At 52.8% G+C, this 16,455-nt stretch overlaps 1 protein-coding gene across 1 annotated transcript; it reads left to right on the plus strand.

Moving 5' to 3' along the window:
- Nucleotides 1-2,968: 2,968 nt before the first annotated feature.
- Nucleotides 2,969-16,160, plus strand: RPN1 (ribophorin I). The gene is made up of 10 exons (XM_055557785.1): nucleotides 2,969-3,290; nucleotides 5,690-5,754; nucleotides 6,274-6,580; nucleotides 9,473-9,682; nucleotides 10,535-10,727; nucleotides 11,086-11,185; nucleotides 11,865-12,003; nucleotides 12,488-12,607; nucleotides 14,359-14,604; nucleotides 15,607-16,160. The coding sequence occupies exons 1-10, from the start codon at nucleotides 3,021-3,023 to the stop codon at nucleotides 15,787-15,789; spliced, it is 1,833 nt and encodes a 610-aa protein (XP_055413760.1). The 5' UTR covers nucleotides 2,969-3,020; the 3' UTR covers nucleotides 15,790-16,160.
- The last annotated feature ends 295 nt before the right edge of the window (nucleotides 16,161-16,455 follow it).

The following is a 16,455-nucleotide window of genomic DNA, read 5'->3' on the forward strand; positions in this document are numbered from 1 at the left end:
TCCAAGGCAAACCATTCAATATCACAGTAATCCAAGTCTATGCCCCAACCAGTAACACTGAAGAAGCTGAAGTTGAACGGTTCTATGAAGACCTACAAGACCTTTTAGAATTAACACTCAAAAAAAGATGTCCTTTTCATTATAGGGGACTGGAATGCAAAAGTAGGAAGTCAAGAAACACCTGGAGTAACAGGCAAATTTGGCCTTGGAATACGGAATGAAGCAAGGCAAAGACTAATAGAGTTTTGCCAAGAAAATGCACTGGTCATAGCAAACACCCTCTTCCAACAACACAAGAGAAGACTCTACACATGGACATCACCAGATGGTCAACACCGAAATCAGATTGATTATATTCTTTGCAGCCAAAGATGGAGAAGCTCTATACAGTCAACAAAAAGAAGACCAGGAGCTGACTGTGGCTCAGATCATGAACTCTTTATTGCCAAATTCAGACTGAAATTGAAGAAAGTAGGGAAAACCACTAGACCATTCAGGTATGACCTAAATCAAATCCCTTATGATTATACAGTGGAAGTGAGAAATAGATTTAAGGGCCTAGATCTGATAGCGTGCCTGATGAACTATGGAATGAGGTTCCTGACATTGTACAGGAGACAGGGATCAAGACCATCCCCATGGAGAAGAAATGCAAAAAAGTAAAATAGCTGTCTGGGGAGGCCTTACAAATAGCTGTGAAAAGAAGAGAAGCGAAAATCAAAGGAGAAAAGGAAAGATATAAACATCTGAATGCAGAGTTCCAAAGAATAGCAAGAAGAGATAAGAAAGCCTTCCTCAGCAATCAATGCAAAGAAATAGAGGAAAACAACAGAATGGGCCCCAGAAAAGGGCCAATTAATTACTCCCGCCGCTATATGCTGGGAACAAAAAGAACAAAGGGTAGGGTTTGGTGACCGTCCCTTAGACTCGAAAGAACTAAAATATATGGGATACCTATCCCCCGAACAATGTAAATGAACATTCACGGTCACATACCACCTCAACCAGTCCATCCACTGGCCAGGCTCTGATTGGAAATATAACCCTGGAGTCTGCTGGGTGATGCCCAATGGAACACAATGGCTTTGTGGGCTTAACCTTTGGCCTTGGCTACCAATCGGCTGGGTAGGCCGCTGCATACTGGGATTCGCTTTTGCCCATGGCAGCATAAAGCCTAACCTACAACAAGCCTCAGTAACTCTACCTTATTTACATGCTAGGTGGACAAGATCTGTGTTTCAACGGTATGAGTATATTGCTGCCTTATTCGTACCCTCTGTAGGGACAACAGATGTTATGATTAAAGTAGAGGCCTTGACTAATTTCACAAAACAGGCCCTCCTAGATAGTACAAAAGCCATCCAAGCCTTAAATGAAGAGCAAATCCAAATGAGAAAAGCAGTAATTCAAAATAGAATGGCTTTGGACATACTCACAGCTGCTCAAGGAGGGACCTGTGCTATAACCAAGGTTGAATGTTGTGTATACATTCCTGACTTACCTGGCAATGTATCAACTGCTTTAGATGACATGAAAAACCAGGTAAAAGCACTGTCAAATGAAAACATTCCTTTCTGGACTTCAGTCCTATCTTGGATGAAGGACGATTGGTGGAAAATTATATTTACCATTGTTATAGTTGCCTTGATAGTTCTGCTTTGTGGACCCTGCATTTTACAATGTATTATGAACTTTGTAACCCAAAGGTTGGTGGTGTTCTCTCAAATTGGCGGTCGGAGAGGCAGGGTGCAATATATCCCTATGAGTGATGCTCATACTATGAGTTAAGAGCATCAGAAGAGGGGAATGAAGGAAGAAACAGAGCTGGACTCCATCTTAGACCAGGCTGCGAACATTAGGTTACAGCATGATCACCCTCCCAGTGGACTCTGAAGTTGGTGTCTGGTGTCTACAGAAATGGCATACCAATGGGAAACCAGACCCCCGATAAAAGAGCCTCAGGACTTGGACTCTCTGTGGCCTAAAGAATATGCTAATGCTCTATGTAACAGGACACAGTCGTAAATTCCAACCTTGTTCAGGCTAGTTTCAGGGAATTTGGGGAGGTGGGTTTAAGCTGTACACTTGGGGCATATAAGGTTTTCACAAAAACTGGTCGGGGTCCTTGGCTAAGAGGAGACAATGCCTCGGGCCCGCTGGTGTAATAAACCGCACTTCACTATGTGCACTGTCCTTCTGAGTGAGTTTGCTTCCTGCAGCGCGTGGCTACCACAGGATGAGCTCCTGCTTCCTCGGGTTTGGAGAAGAGCTTGTGCTCCCAGGGTCCAGGGAGGTACTGAAGCAGCACACACCAAGAAGCTGGGGCCCGAGGCAGCCCTGAGGCCTCCCGGGCAGACGAGTCAGTCCGCAGTTTTCAGGTGCAATTGCTCCCTTCAGGTTTCAGCTTCTGGGAGAGCGAGTCTGGCCTAGACTGGGGTCTCGTTCCCTTCGAGCACCGGTAATGTGTGGCGCGCTTTGACTCACAAACTGAAGTAATGAAAGTCCCTGGGACTGCGGAGTTCTATGGGCCAGGTTGCCCACCATCTTCCAGACATCTTCCCTCTCCTTCCTCGCCAAAACTTGGTTCTCCGCTAAAAGGATGTCCTCCTGTCCTTTCTTCAGATGGGTATGCAACTCAAAGTTCAGTCAAGTCGCTTCTTGAGACAGTCAATGAGGAGAAAGCAAGTGTCTGCAGGTTTACAGGGAATTTGGGGGCAGTATTTTCTAAGCTAAAAAGTAATATGCCACCCACTCAGCGGCAGCACTTCCTGGGGACGGACGCAGCTGCGGCTCCGCCTTCCGGCGGTGGGGACAGCAGGCGCCGCCCTCCGGGACACGAGGCCGCCGCGCGCGCAGGCAGGCGCTCGGCGGGCCGCCCGTTACCATGGAGACCGGGTCCTCGTGCGGGCGCCGCCATCTTGGGCGCCGGCCGGGCCAATGGGCAGCTGCGCCGTGGCGGACGCGGGGCGCGCGCGGGCGCGCGAGGGGCGGGCGCCCTGCGGCTCAGCTCGGTCCCGGCCATGGAGGCACCCGCAGCCCGCCTGCTGCCGCCGCTGCTGCTGCTGCTGCTCGCGGCCTGCGCCCCGGCGCCGGGCCGCGCCTCCTCGGATGCGCCGCCGCTGGTCAACGAGGATGTGAAGCGCACGGTGGACCTGAGCAGCCACCTGGCCAAGGTGACGGCCGAGGTGGTCCTGGCGCACGCGGGCAGCGGCTCCTCGCCCCGCGCCGCCTCCTTCCTGCTGGCGCTGGAGCCCGAGCTGGAGGCCCGGCTCGCGCACCTCGGCGTGCAGGTGAGCGGGGCGGCGGGGCGGCGGGGCGGCTCGGCGTCCGCCCCGGACACGTCAGCACCGGCCTGCGGCGCGGGCTGCCGGGCCCCGGGCCTGCGGGGTCACGGGGATCCGCCTCTGGCCACGGCGGTCGGAAGCTCAAATCTCCTGCTTCCAAGGTTGTGCCTCTTTGAAACCTTTGCACACAGAACGCATTTCTTACGGCTGCGAAGAACTCTTAAAAAAAAAAAAAAAGTTCTCTCTTCTTTAAGTTACTTTAAAAACTCGTGCGAGTAATACGGTACAAAAGAGGAAAGTCCAGTTCTCTGCCTCCCCCGGCCTGTTCTCATTCTGACAGTAAAGCAATAAATGGCTCCCCAGTCGGCTTCTTTTCTTCCAGGCATTTCAGTCGTCAGTTTTACGTCCCTCGAGGAGGCAGTGTTGGTTTGGGGCGTAGGGAATATACATATACAGAGGTTTGCCTTTTATTGCTGTTCCCATTAGACAACATGCATTAAGTGATTACTCAATTATTAGTTGGGAAAATAGTCATTACAGTGTCGTACTTCTGAACTTGGAACTGTAAAGTTGCCTTTATAGAGATCATGCTTCCGAAATGACTCCTGTTCCCTTTCAGGCCTCCTCCATGCTGTAGGACGTAGTTTTACTTCAAGCTTTGTGGAAGGATGGATTAAAAATTCACTTTTCTATTCTGAACTGTTAAGTCCTGCTCTTTTATAAAAGCTCCTCCTACCTAGCGAGGTTGCCAGAGTGTAACCAGACAACAGCAGAAGCTATCTGGCCATCGTGCCTGGAGAGCGTGCTTCCAACCTGGGTTTCTGTACTGGTGTCTTAGCGAGAATTCACCTGCTGTTGGGTGTTGTGGTCGGTATTTTAAGGACATTCTCATTTAACTCTCACGACAGCCCTTTGATGTGTATGTACTCTAACTGCAGGTGAGGGCTGGAGTCTGGGGGCTGAGTTGTTAAAACCCCTGCCTGAAGTCTTAGGGTAGAGTCAGGGCTTAGGCTAGTTTGTTTAAGACTTCATTTGTGTTCTTCAGCACACTGCACTGCCTCTTCTGGCCTAGGTGAGCAGAGGCAGAGTTCTGCAGGAGTATGAAACCTTGCGGTCCCATCACCAGATTTATCCAGAGTCTTTTTTTTTTTTTTTTGATTTGGAGTCCAAAAGAGAGGCTCTTTTGTACCTCTATCTCAGCGGGGGACATAACCAGATGATAAACTTAACCAAGACGATGTATATTTTCCAACAACTGACTGAGAGTCTTAGTGCGGTTGCTTGAAGTATTTTCAGGGAATTATATTCACCCTTACATGTAGAATTTCAGAAGCTGGTGGAAGGGACTGCGGGAATCGGTGACTAGGAGCCAGTGGTTCCTTGTCTCCTTGCCACCAAACATGTTTTTCCTTTCATTTGCATCCTATATTTGAAACCTTTTGTCTTTAATCTTTTGTTAGTTCAGCAGTGAATCTGATAAATACTTAAAAATGAAGAGGAATAGTTCTTAAGACAAAATCACCATATAGCTGAACAGTGAGAGTTCCTGATAAATAGGAATATACTAGAATGTTCCCATTGTGCTAAGAGTGAAATCGGTTGTGTTTATTAGGCTGTTTGACTGTTGAGGATGATCGTATGATAACTTTTAGGCTTTTGAGATACTACAAATAGCTTTCTCATGATAGCTTTGCATACTCTATTGGGGATCACTGCTTCAGTCCTCAAAGGTGGTCTTAAATTTTTTTCTTTTGGTGGAGTTTGGGTTGGCAAAGAGATAGTGGTGGGTGTATAAGCTTTTTCCTTAGCACCTGCTCCACAGTCTCATTCGAGACGCCTGCTCTCCTCAGGAGGACCCTGCAGCCTGCTGGAGTTGCATGCTCTTTGTGGTTGTGCACTGGGGTGAGGGAGGGGTGAGGGTGAAGGAGTGTGTCGTGCCGTTGCTTGCGCCACTGTTAATGCCTTTTGTGCAAGTAAAGTCAGTTTTCATTACGCGTGAGACTTTTCTACTATAACAATAAATAATGCTCAGGTTTTTTCCCATGCATGTTTGAGTATAAATGAAGAAGAAAATCTCCAGAAAGAAACCTTTCCGGCCTTTATATTTGGGAGTGTGAACTGGATTTGGAAGTATATTTTTAATTTGTACGTGTGTATTTTATCATTCAGGAAATATTATGATTTTATGGAGCATATTATACAGCTTATTCAGTGAAAAAGTCAGTCTTTTGAAGTGTTCCTGTATTTTGGTTGAAAAATTGTTACTGAAACCAGAATTCGATCTTCACAAAGTTCTGGCAGCTGGAATTCTTTAATGTGGACATTATGAGGCAGTTAGTTAATTGCTGACTCAAAATTTAGAGGCTAAAAGACAAAAAAGAATAACTTCCTTTGTCCTGTTGCAGGTGAAGGGAGAGGATGAGGAGGAGAACAATCTGGAAGTGAGAGAAACCAGCATTAAGGGTAAAAGGTAAGGTGGCAGCCGGCATGTGTCTGCCTCGCCGCCTCCGGTTGCATGTTATCGGCAGGCTGGAACCCTAACAGGAGAGTGGCCTGGTGCGCCCGGCGTGTCGGGGGCTGCCTCAGCGCGCCTGGACGCGTCTCCGTGTCGGCCGGCCTTCCGTGGTGCGGCTCTACTGCGATGCTTTCAGCACTTAGCCTGTTGTTGGACATTTGGGTTGTTCACCACTCTTATAAACAACCTTGAGATGAACATGTAGACATTTGTGTTTTTATTTTGTTTAAGGTTTTTGGGCCACACTGCATGGCTTGCGGGGTCTTCCCTGAGCCACCGCAGTGGAAGCCCAGAACCTAAGCCCTCGGCCACCAGGGAACTCCCTGGACATCTGTCTTAAAAGGCTTCCACTAATAGGCTGGACGTAGTCTCTTAGAGGCCAGTGGTGTCACCTTGGCACAAAATATCACTGTGCCTTTGAGCCGCTCTTTTTTCAGTGTCTTGGTCTCTCATTTCCCCTCGTTCTTCCTGCAGCGGGAGATTCTTCACAGTCAAGCTCCCAGTGGCTCTTGATCCTGGGGCCAAGATCTCGGTCATTGTGGAAGCCGTTTATACCCACGTGCTTCAGCCGTACCCCACCCAGATCACCCAGTCGGAGAAGCAGTTCGTGGTGTTTGAGGGGAACCATTACTTCTACTCTCCCTACCCAACCAAGACGCAGACCATGCGTGTGAAGCTTGCCTCCCGGAATGTAGAGAGCTACACCAAGCTGGGGAACCCCACGCGCTCCGAGGACCTCCTGGACTATGGACCCTTCCGTGACGTCCCTGCCTACAGTCAGGTGGGCCCTCGCCGCACTTGTCCGCTCTGGAGTCCTAGAGGGACTGCTCGTTGAGAGGCTTGGGTGGGAATCCACGGCCCTTTGTAAAATCAACCCCAGGATTTTAACCTGCTGAGAAGTGACTCCGTGGGGCTCACTCCCCTCCTCCTGGAGTTCAGGTAGAGGCTGTGGCTTGAGGAAGGCTTTTTAAAGGAGGTGGGACTTGGGGCAGAGGTAGACAAAGCATCATGGGCAGAGGTGTCACGGTGGCATTCGAGCTGTACCTTAAGGCTTCAGCCGGCCTTTCTCTTTTTTCACACTATACTCTCGGTAGATTTTTTTAAAAGTTCTCAAAGCAAAGCATGAAAGAAAGCAAAGTCACTCAGTCATGTCCGACTCTTTGCGACCCCACGGACTGTAGCCTACCAGGCTTCTCAGTCCATGGGATTTTCCAGGCAAGAGTACTGGAGTGGGGTGCCATTCCCTTCTCCAGGGGATCTTCCCGACCCAGGGGTTGAACCTGGGTCTCGTGCATTGTAGGCAGACGCTTTACCCTCTGAGCCACCAGGGAAGCCCAAAGCAAAGCATATGGACAATTAAAAATCTCTTGTGGTGTACTTTCAAATGGTTTCTCAAAAAATTCAGCCAGTTTGTTATGGCACCAGGAGTATGTGACTGCTAGTGTCCCCACATCCTTGTCAGTACTGGCATTAAATACAGTCACATGTGATTAATAATTCAGTTGGATTTTTGAATATCTAGTCATAGAATGAATGAAGTGGCTATAGCTATAAGAATTAAAATACACCTTATCTTGTCCATTTCTTGGACTTCTGGGAAAGAAAGGTATCTTGGTTTTTTTTCCTTCCAGTTTTATTGAGGTGTAATTGACATACAGCCCTGAGTAAGTTAAAGGCTTACAGTGCCTCCTCCTGCCTCCCCCGGCGCCCCTCCTCCTCCCCGGCCCCTCCCTCCTCCCCCGGATCCCCCTCCTCTTCCCCCAGCTCCCCCGGCCCCCCACCCCCCTTCCTCCTCCTTCTGCGCCCCGTCTCCTCCCCCTGTACCCCCCTCTCCTCCCCCTGCGCCCCCCTCTTCTCCCCCTGCGCCCCCCTCTTCTCCCCCCCCTCCTCCCCCAGGTCCCCCTTCCTCCCCTGGCCCCCCACCTCCCTCCTCCTTCCCCTGCGCCCCCCTCTCCTCCCCCGCCCCCCTCCTCCGCCTGCGCCCCCCCTCCTCCCCCTGTGCCCCCTTCTCCTCCTCTGGCCCCCCACCCCCCTCCTCCTTCCCCTGAGCCCCCCTCTCCTCCCCCGCCCCCCCCTCCGCCCCCCCTCCTCCCCCTGTACCCCCTTCTCTTCCCCTGGCCCCCACCCCCTCCTCCAACTCCCCCCCCCCCGCCCCCTGCCTCTGGGGCCCCCCTCTCCTCCTCGATGGCGACCACCTGTTTGTTTTTATGACTCTGTTTCTATTTCCTTTGTCCATTTGTGTTTTAGATTTTACATTTAAGTGAGACCATGTAGTGTTTGTCTTGTCTGAGTGATATTTTACTTAGATAGTTAGCTGTACCCTCTAGCTGTATCCACGCTGCCACAAATGGCAGGCTTTCCTTCTTTTCTGCCTGAGCAGTGTTCCACTCTGTGTGTACCTCATATCCGTTCGTCTGGTGATGAACACTTAGGTTGCTTCTATATCTTGGTTATTGTAAATGATGCTGCTGTGAAGTTTGGGGTGCAGGAATCTCTTCTAATTAGTGTTCTCATTTTCTTTGGATAAAGGCCGAGAAATAGAATTGCTGGGTCATATGGTAGTTGTGTTTTCCATTTTTTAAGGAATCTCCTTTAAATAGGGCATGCCCGCTGGTTTCCGTAGTGGCTGCCCCAGGTCATACTCCGACCGGCAGTGCACAGGCTCCGTCTCCACGTCCTGCCAACGCTTGCTGTTTGTTATCTTTCTTGTAACAGCCATTCTGACGGGTGTGAGGTGATCTCTCCTTGTGGTTTTGGTTTGCATTTCCCTGATGATCAGTGATGTTGAGTGTTTTTTCACTTGCCTTTGGCCGTCTTAATGTCTTCCTTGGAAAAATGTCTGTTCAGCTCCTCTCCCCATTTTAAATTGGGTCATTTGGTTTTGATGCTGAGTTGTACACGTTCTTTCTATGTCTTGGATGCTGACCCCTGTCTGGCCATGCCGTTTGCAGATGTCTTCGTCCATTCATAGGTGACCTTCCTTCTGTTGACAGTTCACTTGGCTCTGCAGGTTTTGTAGGTTTATAGTTTATATTTTCTGGTCCTTTTGTCATTTTACCTTTAAAAATTTTTTTATTCAATTTATTTAAATTAAAAAGAAACAAAATAGTTCACCCATTTCTGCAACCCATGTGTCTGGCAACCACCAATCTGTTCTTTGTATCTGTGACCAGAAAGATTTCCTGATACTGACTTCAGGGCCTCTGGATGTTTTTATTTGTAAAATGGGGGTAAGTAGTACTTACTTCATTATGCTGTTCTGAAGACTAAATGAAACGGTATGTTTATTTAGAGCTCATAAAGGAGTGACTGTCATGTACATACAGGTTAGCCACATAACAATATATTATCCTAAAACATCTCTTCTGTGCATTTTTCCAGATAACTTTTCTCCAGGAGAGAAAAGTCCAGTAACGCTCTGCGTCTTGCTCAGTTTTAGGCTATTTGTTAACTCACCGGTGACAGATGATGTCTCCATTAGGTCTTGCGTATATTGACATTTCCTTGTTACCGTTTTCTTTATTTACGACCTAAGTCTCTAAAGAAGCTTTGTGGAGCTGCGTTTCTCGCCGTCCCGGGGCTGAGGTGTAGCCTGTCTCCAGCCAGTTTGCCGTGAGCTAGTGTTGACTCCTGTTCCCTCAGATCCTCGAGCTCCTTGTTCCTTCCTCCGCAGGACACGTTCAGGGTGCATTCTGAGAACAACAGCCCTTTCCTGACCATCACCAGCATGACCCGCGTCATCGAGGTCTCCCACTGGGGCAACATCGCCGTGGAGGAGAACGTGGACCTGAAGCACACGGGCGCCGTGCTCAAGGGGCCTTTCTCGCGCTACGATTACCAGAGGCAGCCGGACAGTGGGGTCTCCTCCGTGCGATCGTTTAAGGTATGGGCTGATGGGCCTGGACACTGGGAGACACTGTGACTGTCTAGTCAGAGATAGAACAACGGCCCAGCCTCAGGCCCTGGTCGGGGAACTAGCAGCCCGCCCCCCCCCCCCGCCCCCCCCAAAAAAAGCCCCATTCCTGTAAGTCAGCCATTTTCTTTTACAGAAAATGGGAATAATGGAAAAAGGAGAAACAAAACCAGACCCTAGCATTGCTGACACTTATACGTATTTCTTTTTTCTTATAATATCGTTTTTAGAAACATTTGATTGTATTGCATATACAGTTTTATATCTTCTTTGTCTTATAAATGAAATCTTATAAGCATGTTCATGTACCTGCATAATACAGAAGGGCTCAGTGAGCAGACAAAGGCATTATATTTCCCCTCGATTATCAAAAGCTGCTTACAGGTTTGGAAGTAAATAATTTAAAAGTAAGTGAAAATTTTTAAAAATTGTAAAAAATACTAGGTGGAGAAACCCCTTTTGTAAATAAACCATAAAGCGTGTAGTGATTTGATGTGCTTTCTTCCATCTTCAGTGTCCCTTCCTGCAAAACAACTTACAGGTTATTTTTAGCTTTGTACTAAGCCCTTAGCATCTGCAAAGGTATTTATGAGAATCTGGCTATTTGCCAACCTTGACTGAGAAGCAGATGAGGTATCTAGAACTCTGAAGCCTGTTGAGGGAAGTTAGGCTTTCCTGAGGTGGTTCACATGGAGACGGTCTCTTTACGGCGTGCTGTGGTGAGGAGCTTGGGGCGGGACGTCTGTCCTGGGTCCTTCTCTGGGTGGTCCTTCTCTGGGTCCGTTTCTGGGGTCTCCAAAAAAGTGTGCTTGCTCTCTGCAGACCATCCTCCCCGCTGCGGCCCAGGACGTGTACTACCGCGACGAGATTGGTAACGTGTCTACCAGCCACCTGCTCATCCTGGACGACTCCGTAGAGATGGAGATCCGGCCTCGCTTCCCGCTCTTCGGCGGCTGGAAGACCCATTACATCGTTGGCTACAACCTCCCAAGCTACGAGTACCTCTATAACCTGGGTCAGTCTTCAGTAATTAGAGGGTGGAAAAGGCAAAGGCTGTCTTTTTCTTTCCTGTGGGGTTTCTCGTTGTTGTGTGTGATGATCTGATGGGGAGAGCGTGTTCGCATTCTCAGGAAGGCTGGCATCAGGAGGCCCTTCTCACGCGTGGCTTCCGTGTCTCCAACACACTGACAGCTGTCTCTGAAGCCCAGTCAGACGCGGGCGCTCCTTCCACGAGACTTGGCTGCGTGGTCTTCCATTGGCGGCGGGCGCGTGGCAGTGGCCGTTCTCTCTTTGTGGTGCTCAGGGCCTGGGTGCTAGTACTTGCTGGAAAGGCGCACACGAGCCACTCACCACTGTGTCTGCTCGACCCTTAGGAGACCAGTACGCGTTGAAGATGAGGCTGGTGGACCACGTGTTTGATGAGCAGGTCATAGACTCTCTGACCGTGAAGATCATCCTGCCGGAAGGGGCCAAGTGAGTGTGCCCTCCCTTCCCGCCCCTCCTGGTCCCGCCCTCTTGGTGCCTTGGGGACTCTGGGTTCCAGGGTGCAGAGGAGGGACTCCTGGCGATTTAACCTGGAACATCCACAGCAGGCCTGGGTGATGGCCCGAGGCCGACGGGTGCCCGCCAGCCGGAAAGAACTCAGAGTTGAGGAAGGCGGGTGGCCTGTGCAGTGTTCCTCGCAGAGGGAAGGACAGTGGAGACAGTCTGTCCTATCTGGGCTGGTCAGACCAGGTTCAGAAGTCCAAGGTCTCAGATGGTGTATCAGGTTCCATGGTTATGGACAGAGGAGCTGTCTTTGGCCGATTTAAGCAGAAAGCAAGCAATCTGGAAGGGAGAGGGATCTCATCAGAAGACAGCCTCTGCTGAACCAGGATGGGGCAGACAGAGCCCAGCATCTCCATGAGTCCAGCCGGTAGAAACTAGTGGGCCCTCATAGGGCCACCTGCCCTTGGCACGGGGGACGAAACGTGCTCAGGCAGGCTTTTCTGGCAGTGGACCCAGGGTCTCGGGGCCAGGTGGAACCCATGCTGGGCGGGGAGCGGAGTGGAGTAGGACTAGGGCCCTGGAGGGTCCCTGGGCCTTGGGATCCTCGCTGTGGGGCCAGCTGGGGAGTGCGGTTTGTCAGGCTGTCCCACCCCGTCCCCTCCAGGAACATCCAGGTGGACAGTCCCTATGAGATCAGCCGCGGCCCTGACGAGCTGCACTACACCTACCTGGACACGTTCGGCCGCCCCGTCATCGTGGCCCACAAGGAGAACCTAGTGGAGCAGCACATCCAGGACATCGTGGTAGGCGCGCATGCCGGCCCCCCCCAACCCCACCGAGAGCGCCCGCGGGCGGGGCGCACACCCCGGCCCCGAAAGCGCCGCTGGCACACGCGCACGCCGGGCCAAGAGCGGCCTCCGGCAGAGCGCGCACGTTGGGGGTGGAGGGGAGGCGCGCTCCCCTCCCACAGGGCGGCCGAGGGCGGGGTGGGGCGCACACGCTGGCCGCCAAGCGTGGCCGCGGGCGTGGCGCGCACGCCGGCCCCCGGGAGCGGCCACGGGCCGGGCACACACAGAAGCCCCCCGGGAGCAGTCGCGGGCACGCGCACGCGGCTCCCGAGAGCGGCCGCGGGCACGTGCACGCCGGCCCCTGAGAGTGGCCGCGGGCGGGGTGGGGCGCACACGCCGGCCCCGAGGGTGGCCGCGGGCGGGGCGCCCGGCCTAGGGAGGCCCCTGCCCCGGGCTCTGCGTCCAGGCGCACCCCCGTCAGCAACGCTCCCCTCCCCAGGTGCACTACACCTTCAACAAGGTGCTCATGCTGCAGGAGCCGCTGCTGGTGGTGGCCACCTTCTACATCCTCTTCTTCACCGTCATCGTCTACGTCAGGCTAGACTTCTCCATAACGAAGGTACCTGGCCGCCTGCGTGGCACGCTTGCCCTGCGTCCGTCTGGACGACACGCTGTTGCCTGGACACCCCCCCCACCACCACCCCCGCCTGTGGCCCCGGCGATCCTTAACCTGGGAGCCCCTCCTCCCGTTACTGTCATCATGGGCCGTGATGCTGTGAGGTCAGGCTGCCACCGGGCGGCCAATGCCGTGGAGTGGGCAGCGGGCAGAGAGCCTCTGGAGCGAGGCGCCCCACCGGGCAGGAAGTGGGAGGCGTCTGGCCGGACCGAGCAGCATGCAGACAGCAGGGCGGCCTTCAGTGGGGCCGTGGGTTTGAACAAGGACCTTGGTCCGGCTGGTTCTGTGGTCCCCCAGGCTGCCCGGGGTGGGGGTGCGCCAGGCAGTGGCCAGTTAGCCCTGTCACGTGGGAGGGCTGAGTCCAGGTTTTATGATGACATATGCCCATTTCCTAAGGTATAAAAACTGCTCATTCTTTGATTAATTTTGAAAATGCTGAGTTTTAAGATAATTCTACATGTAGACATTTTGCAGGAACAGTAAAAACAAGTCGTGTGCCCCCATCACCCAGACTGAGCAGTTAACACTTGGGCCCCTGTCTTGTCTGTAATTCTCTCCCTGGACCATCTGAGGGGGAGGCGCCCACCGTCCGTGCGTGCTCAGGTGTGTGTGCAGCCTGCGGGCGCCGCCTCGAGTGGCTGGAGTACACGGATCAGCCTCGGGAGCGTGGAGTCGCGTGATGACGACCAGCGGGAGCCCTGCGCCTCCTGCCCCAGGGCGGCCTCTGGAGCGCGTGGTTTTCATGCTTGAGGCTCTGTTGAAGATGCTGCGCTGCATTTAGTCATATTTCCTTAGTCTCCTTTAATCTGGAACATTTGTAATTTAGGTTTCTTATGGTTCTCCCTGAGAATTCCTGTTACGCATTTTTGGTGAGAGCGTGATAAACTGGTGCCGTGTCTGTGGTGCGTGATGTCAGGAGGCACCTGGTGTCAGCTGGTCCAGGGTTGGTGGTGGTGATTTCTTGGATGACTTGGTGCCTGTCTGGTTTCTTCACCAAAAAGTTACTCTTTTTCTCTTTGCAATTAATACAGTCTGTTTGAGGCTGTATAAAGACTGTATACGTTCACCCATTAGGTAACAGTATTCATTATTGGTTCTTGTCTGAATCTTTTAGCAGTTGTGGTGGCTGGAAAACTGCGGGGCCTTTTACCTTAGCAGTCGGCTGTCCACTGTAAGGAAAAGCTTCCCTCGTTGGTTGGTGGTTTGGATTAGTGTTTTCTGTTGGATCACTGTCCACTGCTCTCTGCAGTAGGCCCGTGCTTAGAGGTTCTGGGGAGTGTGCGGGGCCCCGTCTAAAGGGCTGTGGTGGCCACGGAGCTCAGGCTTCGTCCTTAGGCCCTGGAAACACGTGGAGGTGCTGAGCAGGAGGGAGCCGCAGTAAAGGCCCTGGGAGCCCCCGGCCGCGGGCTCTCCTCCCTCAGCACCTCCCTACCCTTGCATGGGCCCCCGGCAATAGCGTGCCTTTCACCCCGTCTGTCTCTGCTGCCGGACCTGGATGTGACCCTGTGCCTCGTCTTCCTGGCCCAGTGCTGCCCACTGCTGAGCTGTCCAGCGCCAGGGTCGGCGAGTGTGCGTCTCGGGCTTCCCAGGAAGATGCTTTTCTGGCTTCACAGCTGGGGGCGGGTGCTCCTTGGGAGGTGACGGTCAGACCGGGCTCAGGCCCAGATGTCATCACACACGGTGTCTCTCCCCAGGACCCTGCTGCGGAAGCCAGGATGAAGGTGGCCTGCATCACAGAGCAGGTCTTGACCCTGGTCAACAAGAGACTAGGTCTCTACCGTCACTTTGACGAGACGGTCAACAGGTACAAACAGTCCCGAGATGTGTCCACTCTCAACAGCGGCAAAAAGAGCCTGGAGACGGAGCACAAGGCTCTGACCAGCGAAGTGGCGCTGCTGCAGTCCCGGCTGAAGACCGAGGGCTCCGACCTATGCGACAAAGTGAGTGCCCGCTGCCGCCGTGCACCCGGCTTATGTCTGCCTCGGTCCACGCAGCCGATGGTGTGGGACACCCCGGCTCGCCGCCAGCTTGTGGGGCGAGCACTCCCATCGTGTTTCCGTGCTGCGTGTGCCCCCCTGGGGGTGTGAGATCTGGGGTCTCCCGGCCTGCACAGCACTGTCCACGTGGCCTCTGTGGAGCGCTGCCCCTCCAGCTGCTTGGGCTGTGGGGAGGAGCACGGACTTTGAATGATGGCTTGGAGTCCAGGCTCTGATTCATACTTTGTGAACCTGTCAAGTTACCTAAGTTGGGTGCCTCAGTTTCCGCATCTGTAAATTGGGGGCTGAGGGGAGCCGTTGGGTCCTGACTGAGCTCGCAGCCGTCATGGCTGTCAAGCCTGTCAGTGTGTGTGAAGTGTGGGGAGCCCGGGGATGAGGCTGAGAGCCCCGACCACTGCCTCTCCTGTCGCCCTGTGCTGCTCCCGTCCACGCACCTGCCCTTTCTGACCCATCAGTCACGTCCTCAGGTGGATGCTGTCTGTCGGCCTCCCACGGGCGGGGTGCCTGTCTGTCGCGTCTGCTGTTTTCCAGAGCGTAGACGCGTGCCTGGCACCATGGCTCATCGATACTCGCTGAGTGTCGAACGAATGTGGCTGTTAAAGGCCTCAGCTTGACGCCCAGTCAGTGGTAACGCACGTTGCCTGCCCTGCTGTCCGTCCTTTGCCTGACAGTCCCTGGCCCCGTCTGGCAGTGGGAGGGAAGAGAACGGATGTTCCCCGAGTGCCTGCGTGTGCCCAGCACTGTGCAGGGAGCTCACGTGTTGTCACACTTGATGCTCACACTCCCACGGCTGGGGCCAGGGGTGGTGAAAGGCCTGGCTCCCCGGGGCCAGAGACTGAGGGAAAAGGGCTCGTAGGGGTGAAGCTGGCCTCTCCCCCCTGCGTCCCTGCCTTGGGAGGCGGTGCAGGGACACTCTCGACCCTGCCCTGCTCTTGCCTCGGCCAGGTGAGCGAAATGCAGAGACTGGACGCGCAGGTCAAGGAGTTGGTCCTGAAGGCGGCGGTGGAGGCCGAGCGGCTGGTGGCTGGCAAGCTCAAGAAAGACACATACATCGAGAACGAGAAACTCATCTCGGGAAAGCGGCAGGAGCTGGTCGGCAAGATCGACCACATCCTGGATGCCCTGTAGCCCTGCAGAGGCAGGCTTGGGCGTGAACGGCAAGGCCAGCACAGACTGGCTTCTGGAGTTTGCAAAATGCTTTCAAGGAAGACAGAAGTCAGGCCCTGCCTCAGGCAACGCAAGAAGCTTCGTTTTTGTCCCTAAAATATCCTTTTAAAACAACAGCAAAACTTAAATGTCATGAACAACAAAATATCTTTGTGTTCTGAACAAAGAAGTTTTTGAGTTTTGTTTATTCTGAATCCTAGGATATTTTTGGCACCTGTAAGCCCCTTGTTTTATGGCCTTCTAATCCCTGATGTGTGGGTATTTTACAAGTGTGTGTGTTTTTTAAAGTGCGTGTGACCAAGTGACAATAAAGTTGGGACTGTGAACTTGGGTTTCGTTGTGCTGAAAATCTCTCATAACTTATTTCTTAACTTTGGAGATAGTACTTTCATCAAGTGCTTTTTATCCACTAAACAATGGATTTGCAAAAAAAAAAAGGGGGGGTGGATTTGCTCCTGGGAGCAAGTTTGTGTGGCGAGTCTAGGTTAATTTTACATCTGGGAACCCTGATGCCACAAAGGTAAAGTGGCCTGGGTGAGGCCCCGAGCCGTGTGGAGGGGTGTGGAGCACCCGGGGCACGAGTTCTTCCCGGCGCTAAGGCGACAGTGGAGCAGAGTTCGTGTGGCG

Source organism: Bubalus kerabau, chromosome 20 (genome assembly GCF_029407905.1).
Source record: "Bubalus kerabau isolate K-KA32 ecotype Philippines breed swamp buffalo chromosome 20, PCC_UOA_SB_1v2, whole genome shotgun sequence".
In the NCBI taxonomy this organism is placed as follows: domain Eukaryota; kingdom Metazoa; phylum Chordata; class Mammalia; order Artiodactyla; family Bovidae; genus Bubalus; species Bubalus kerabau.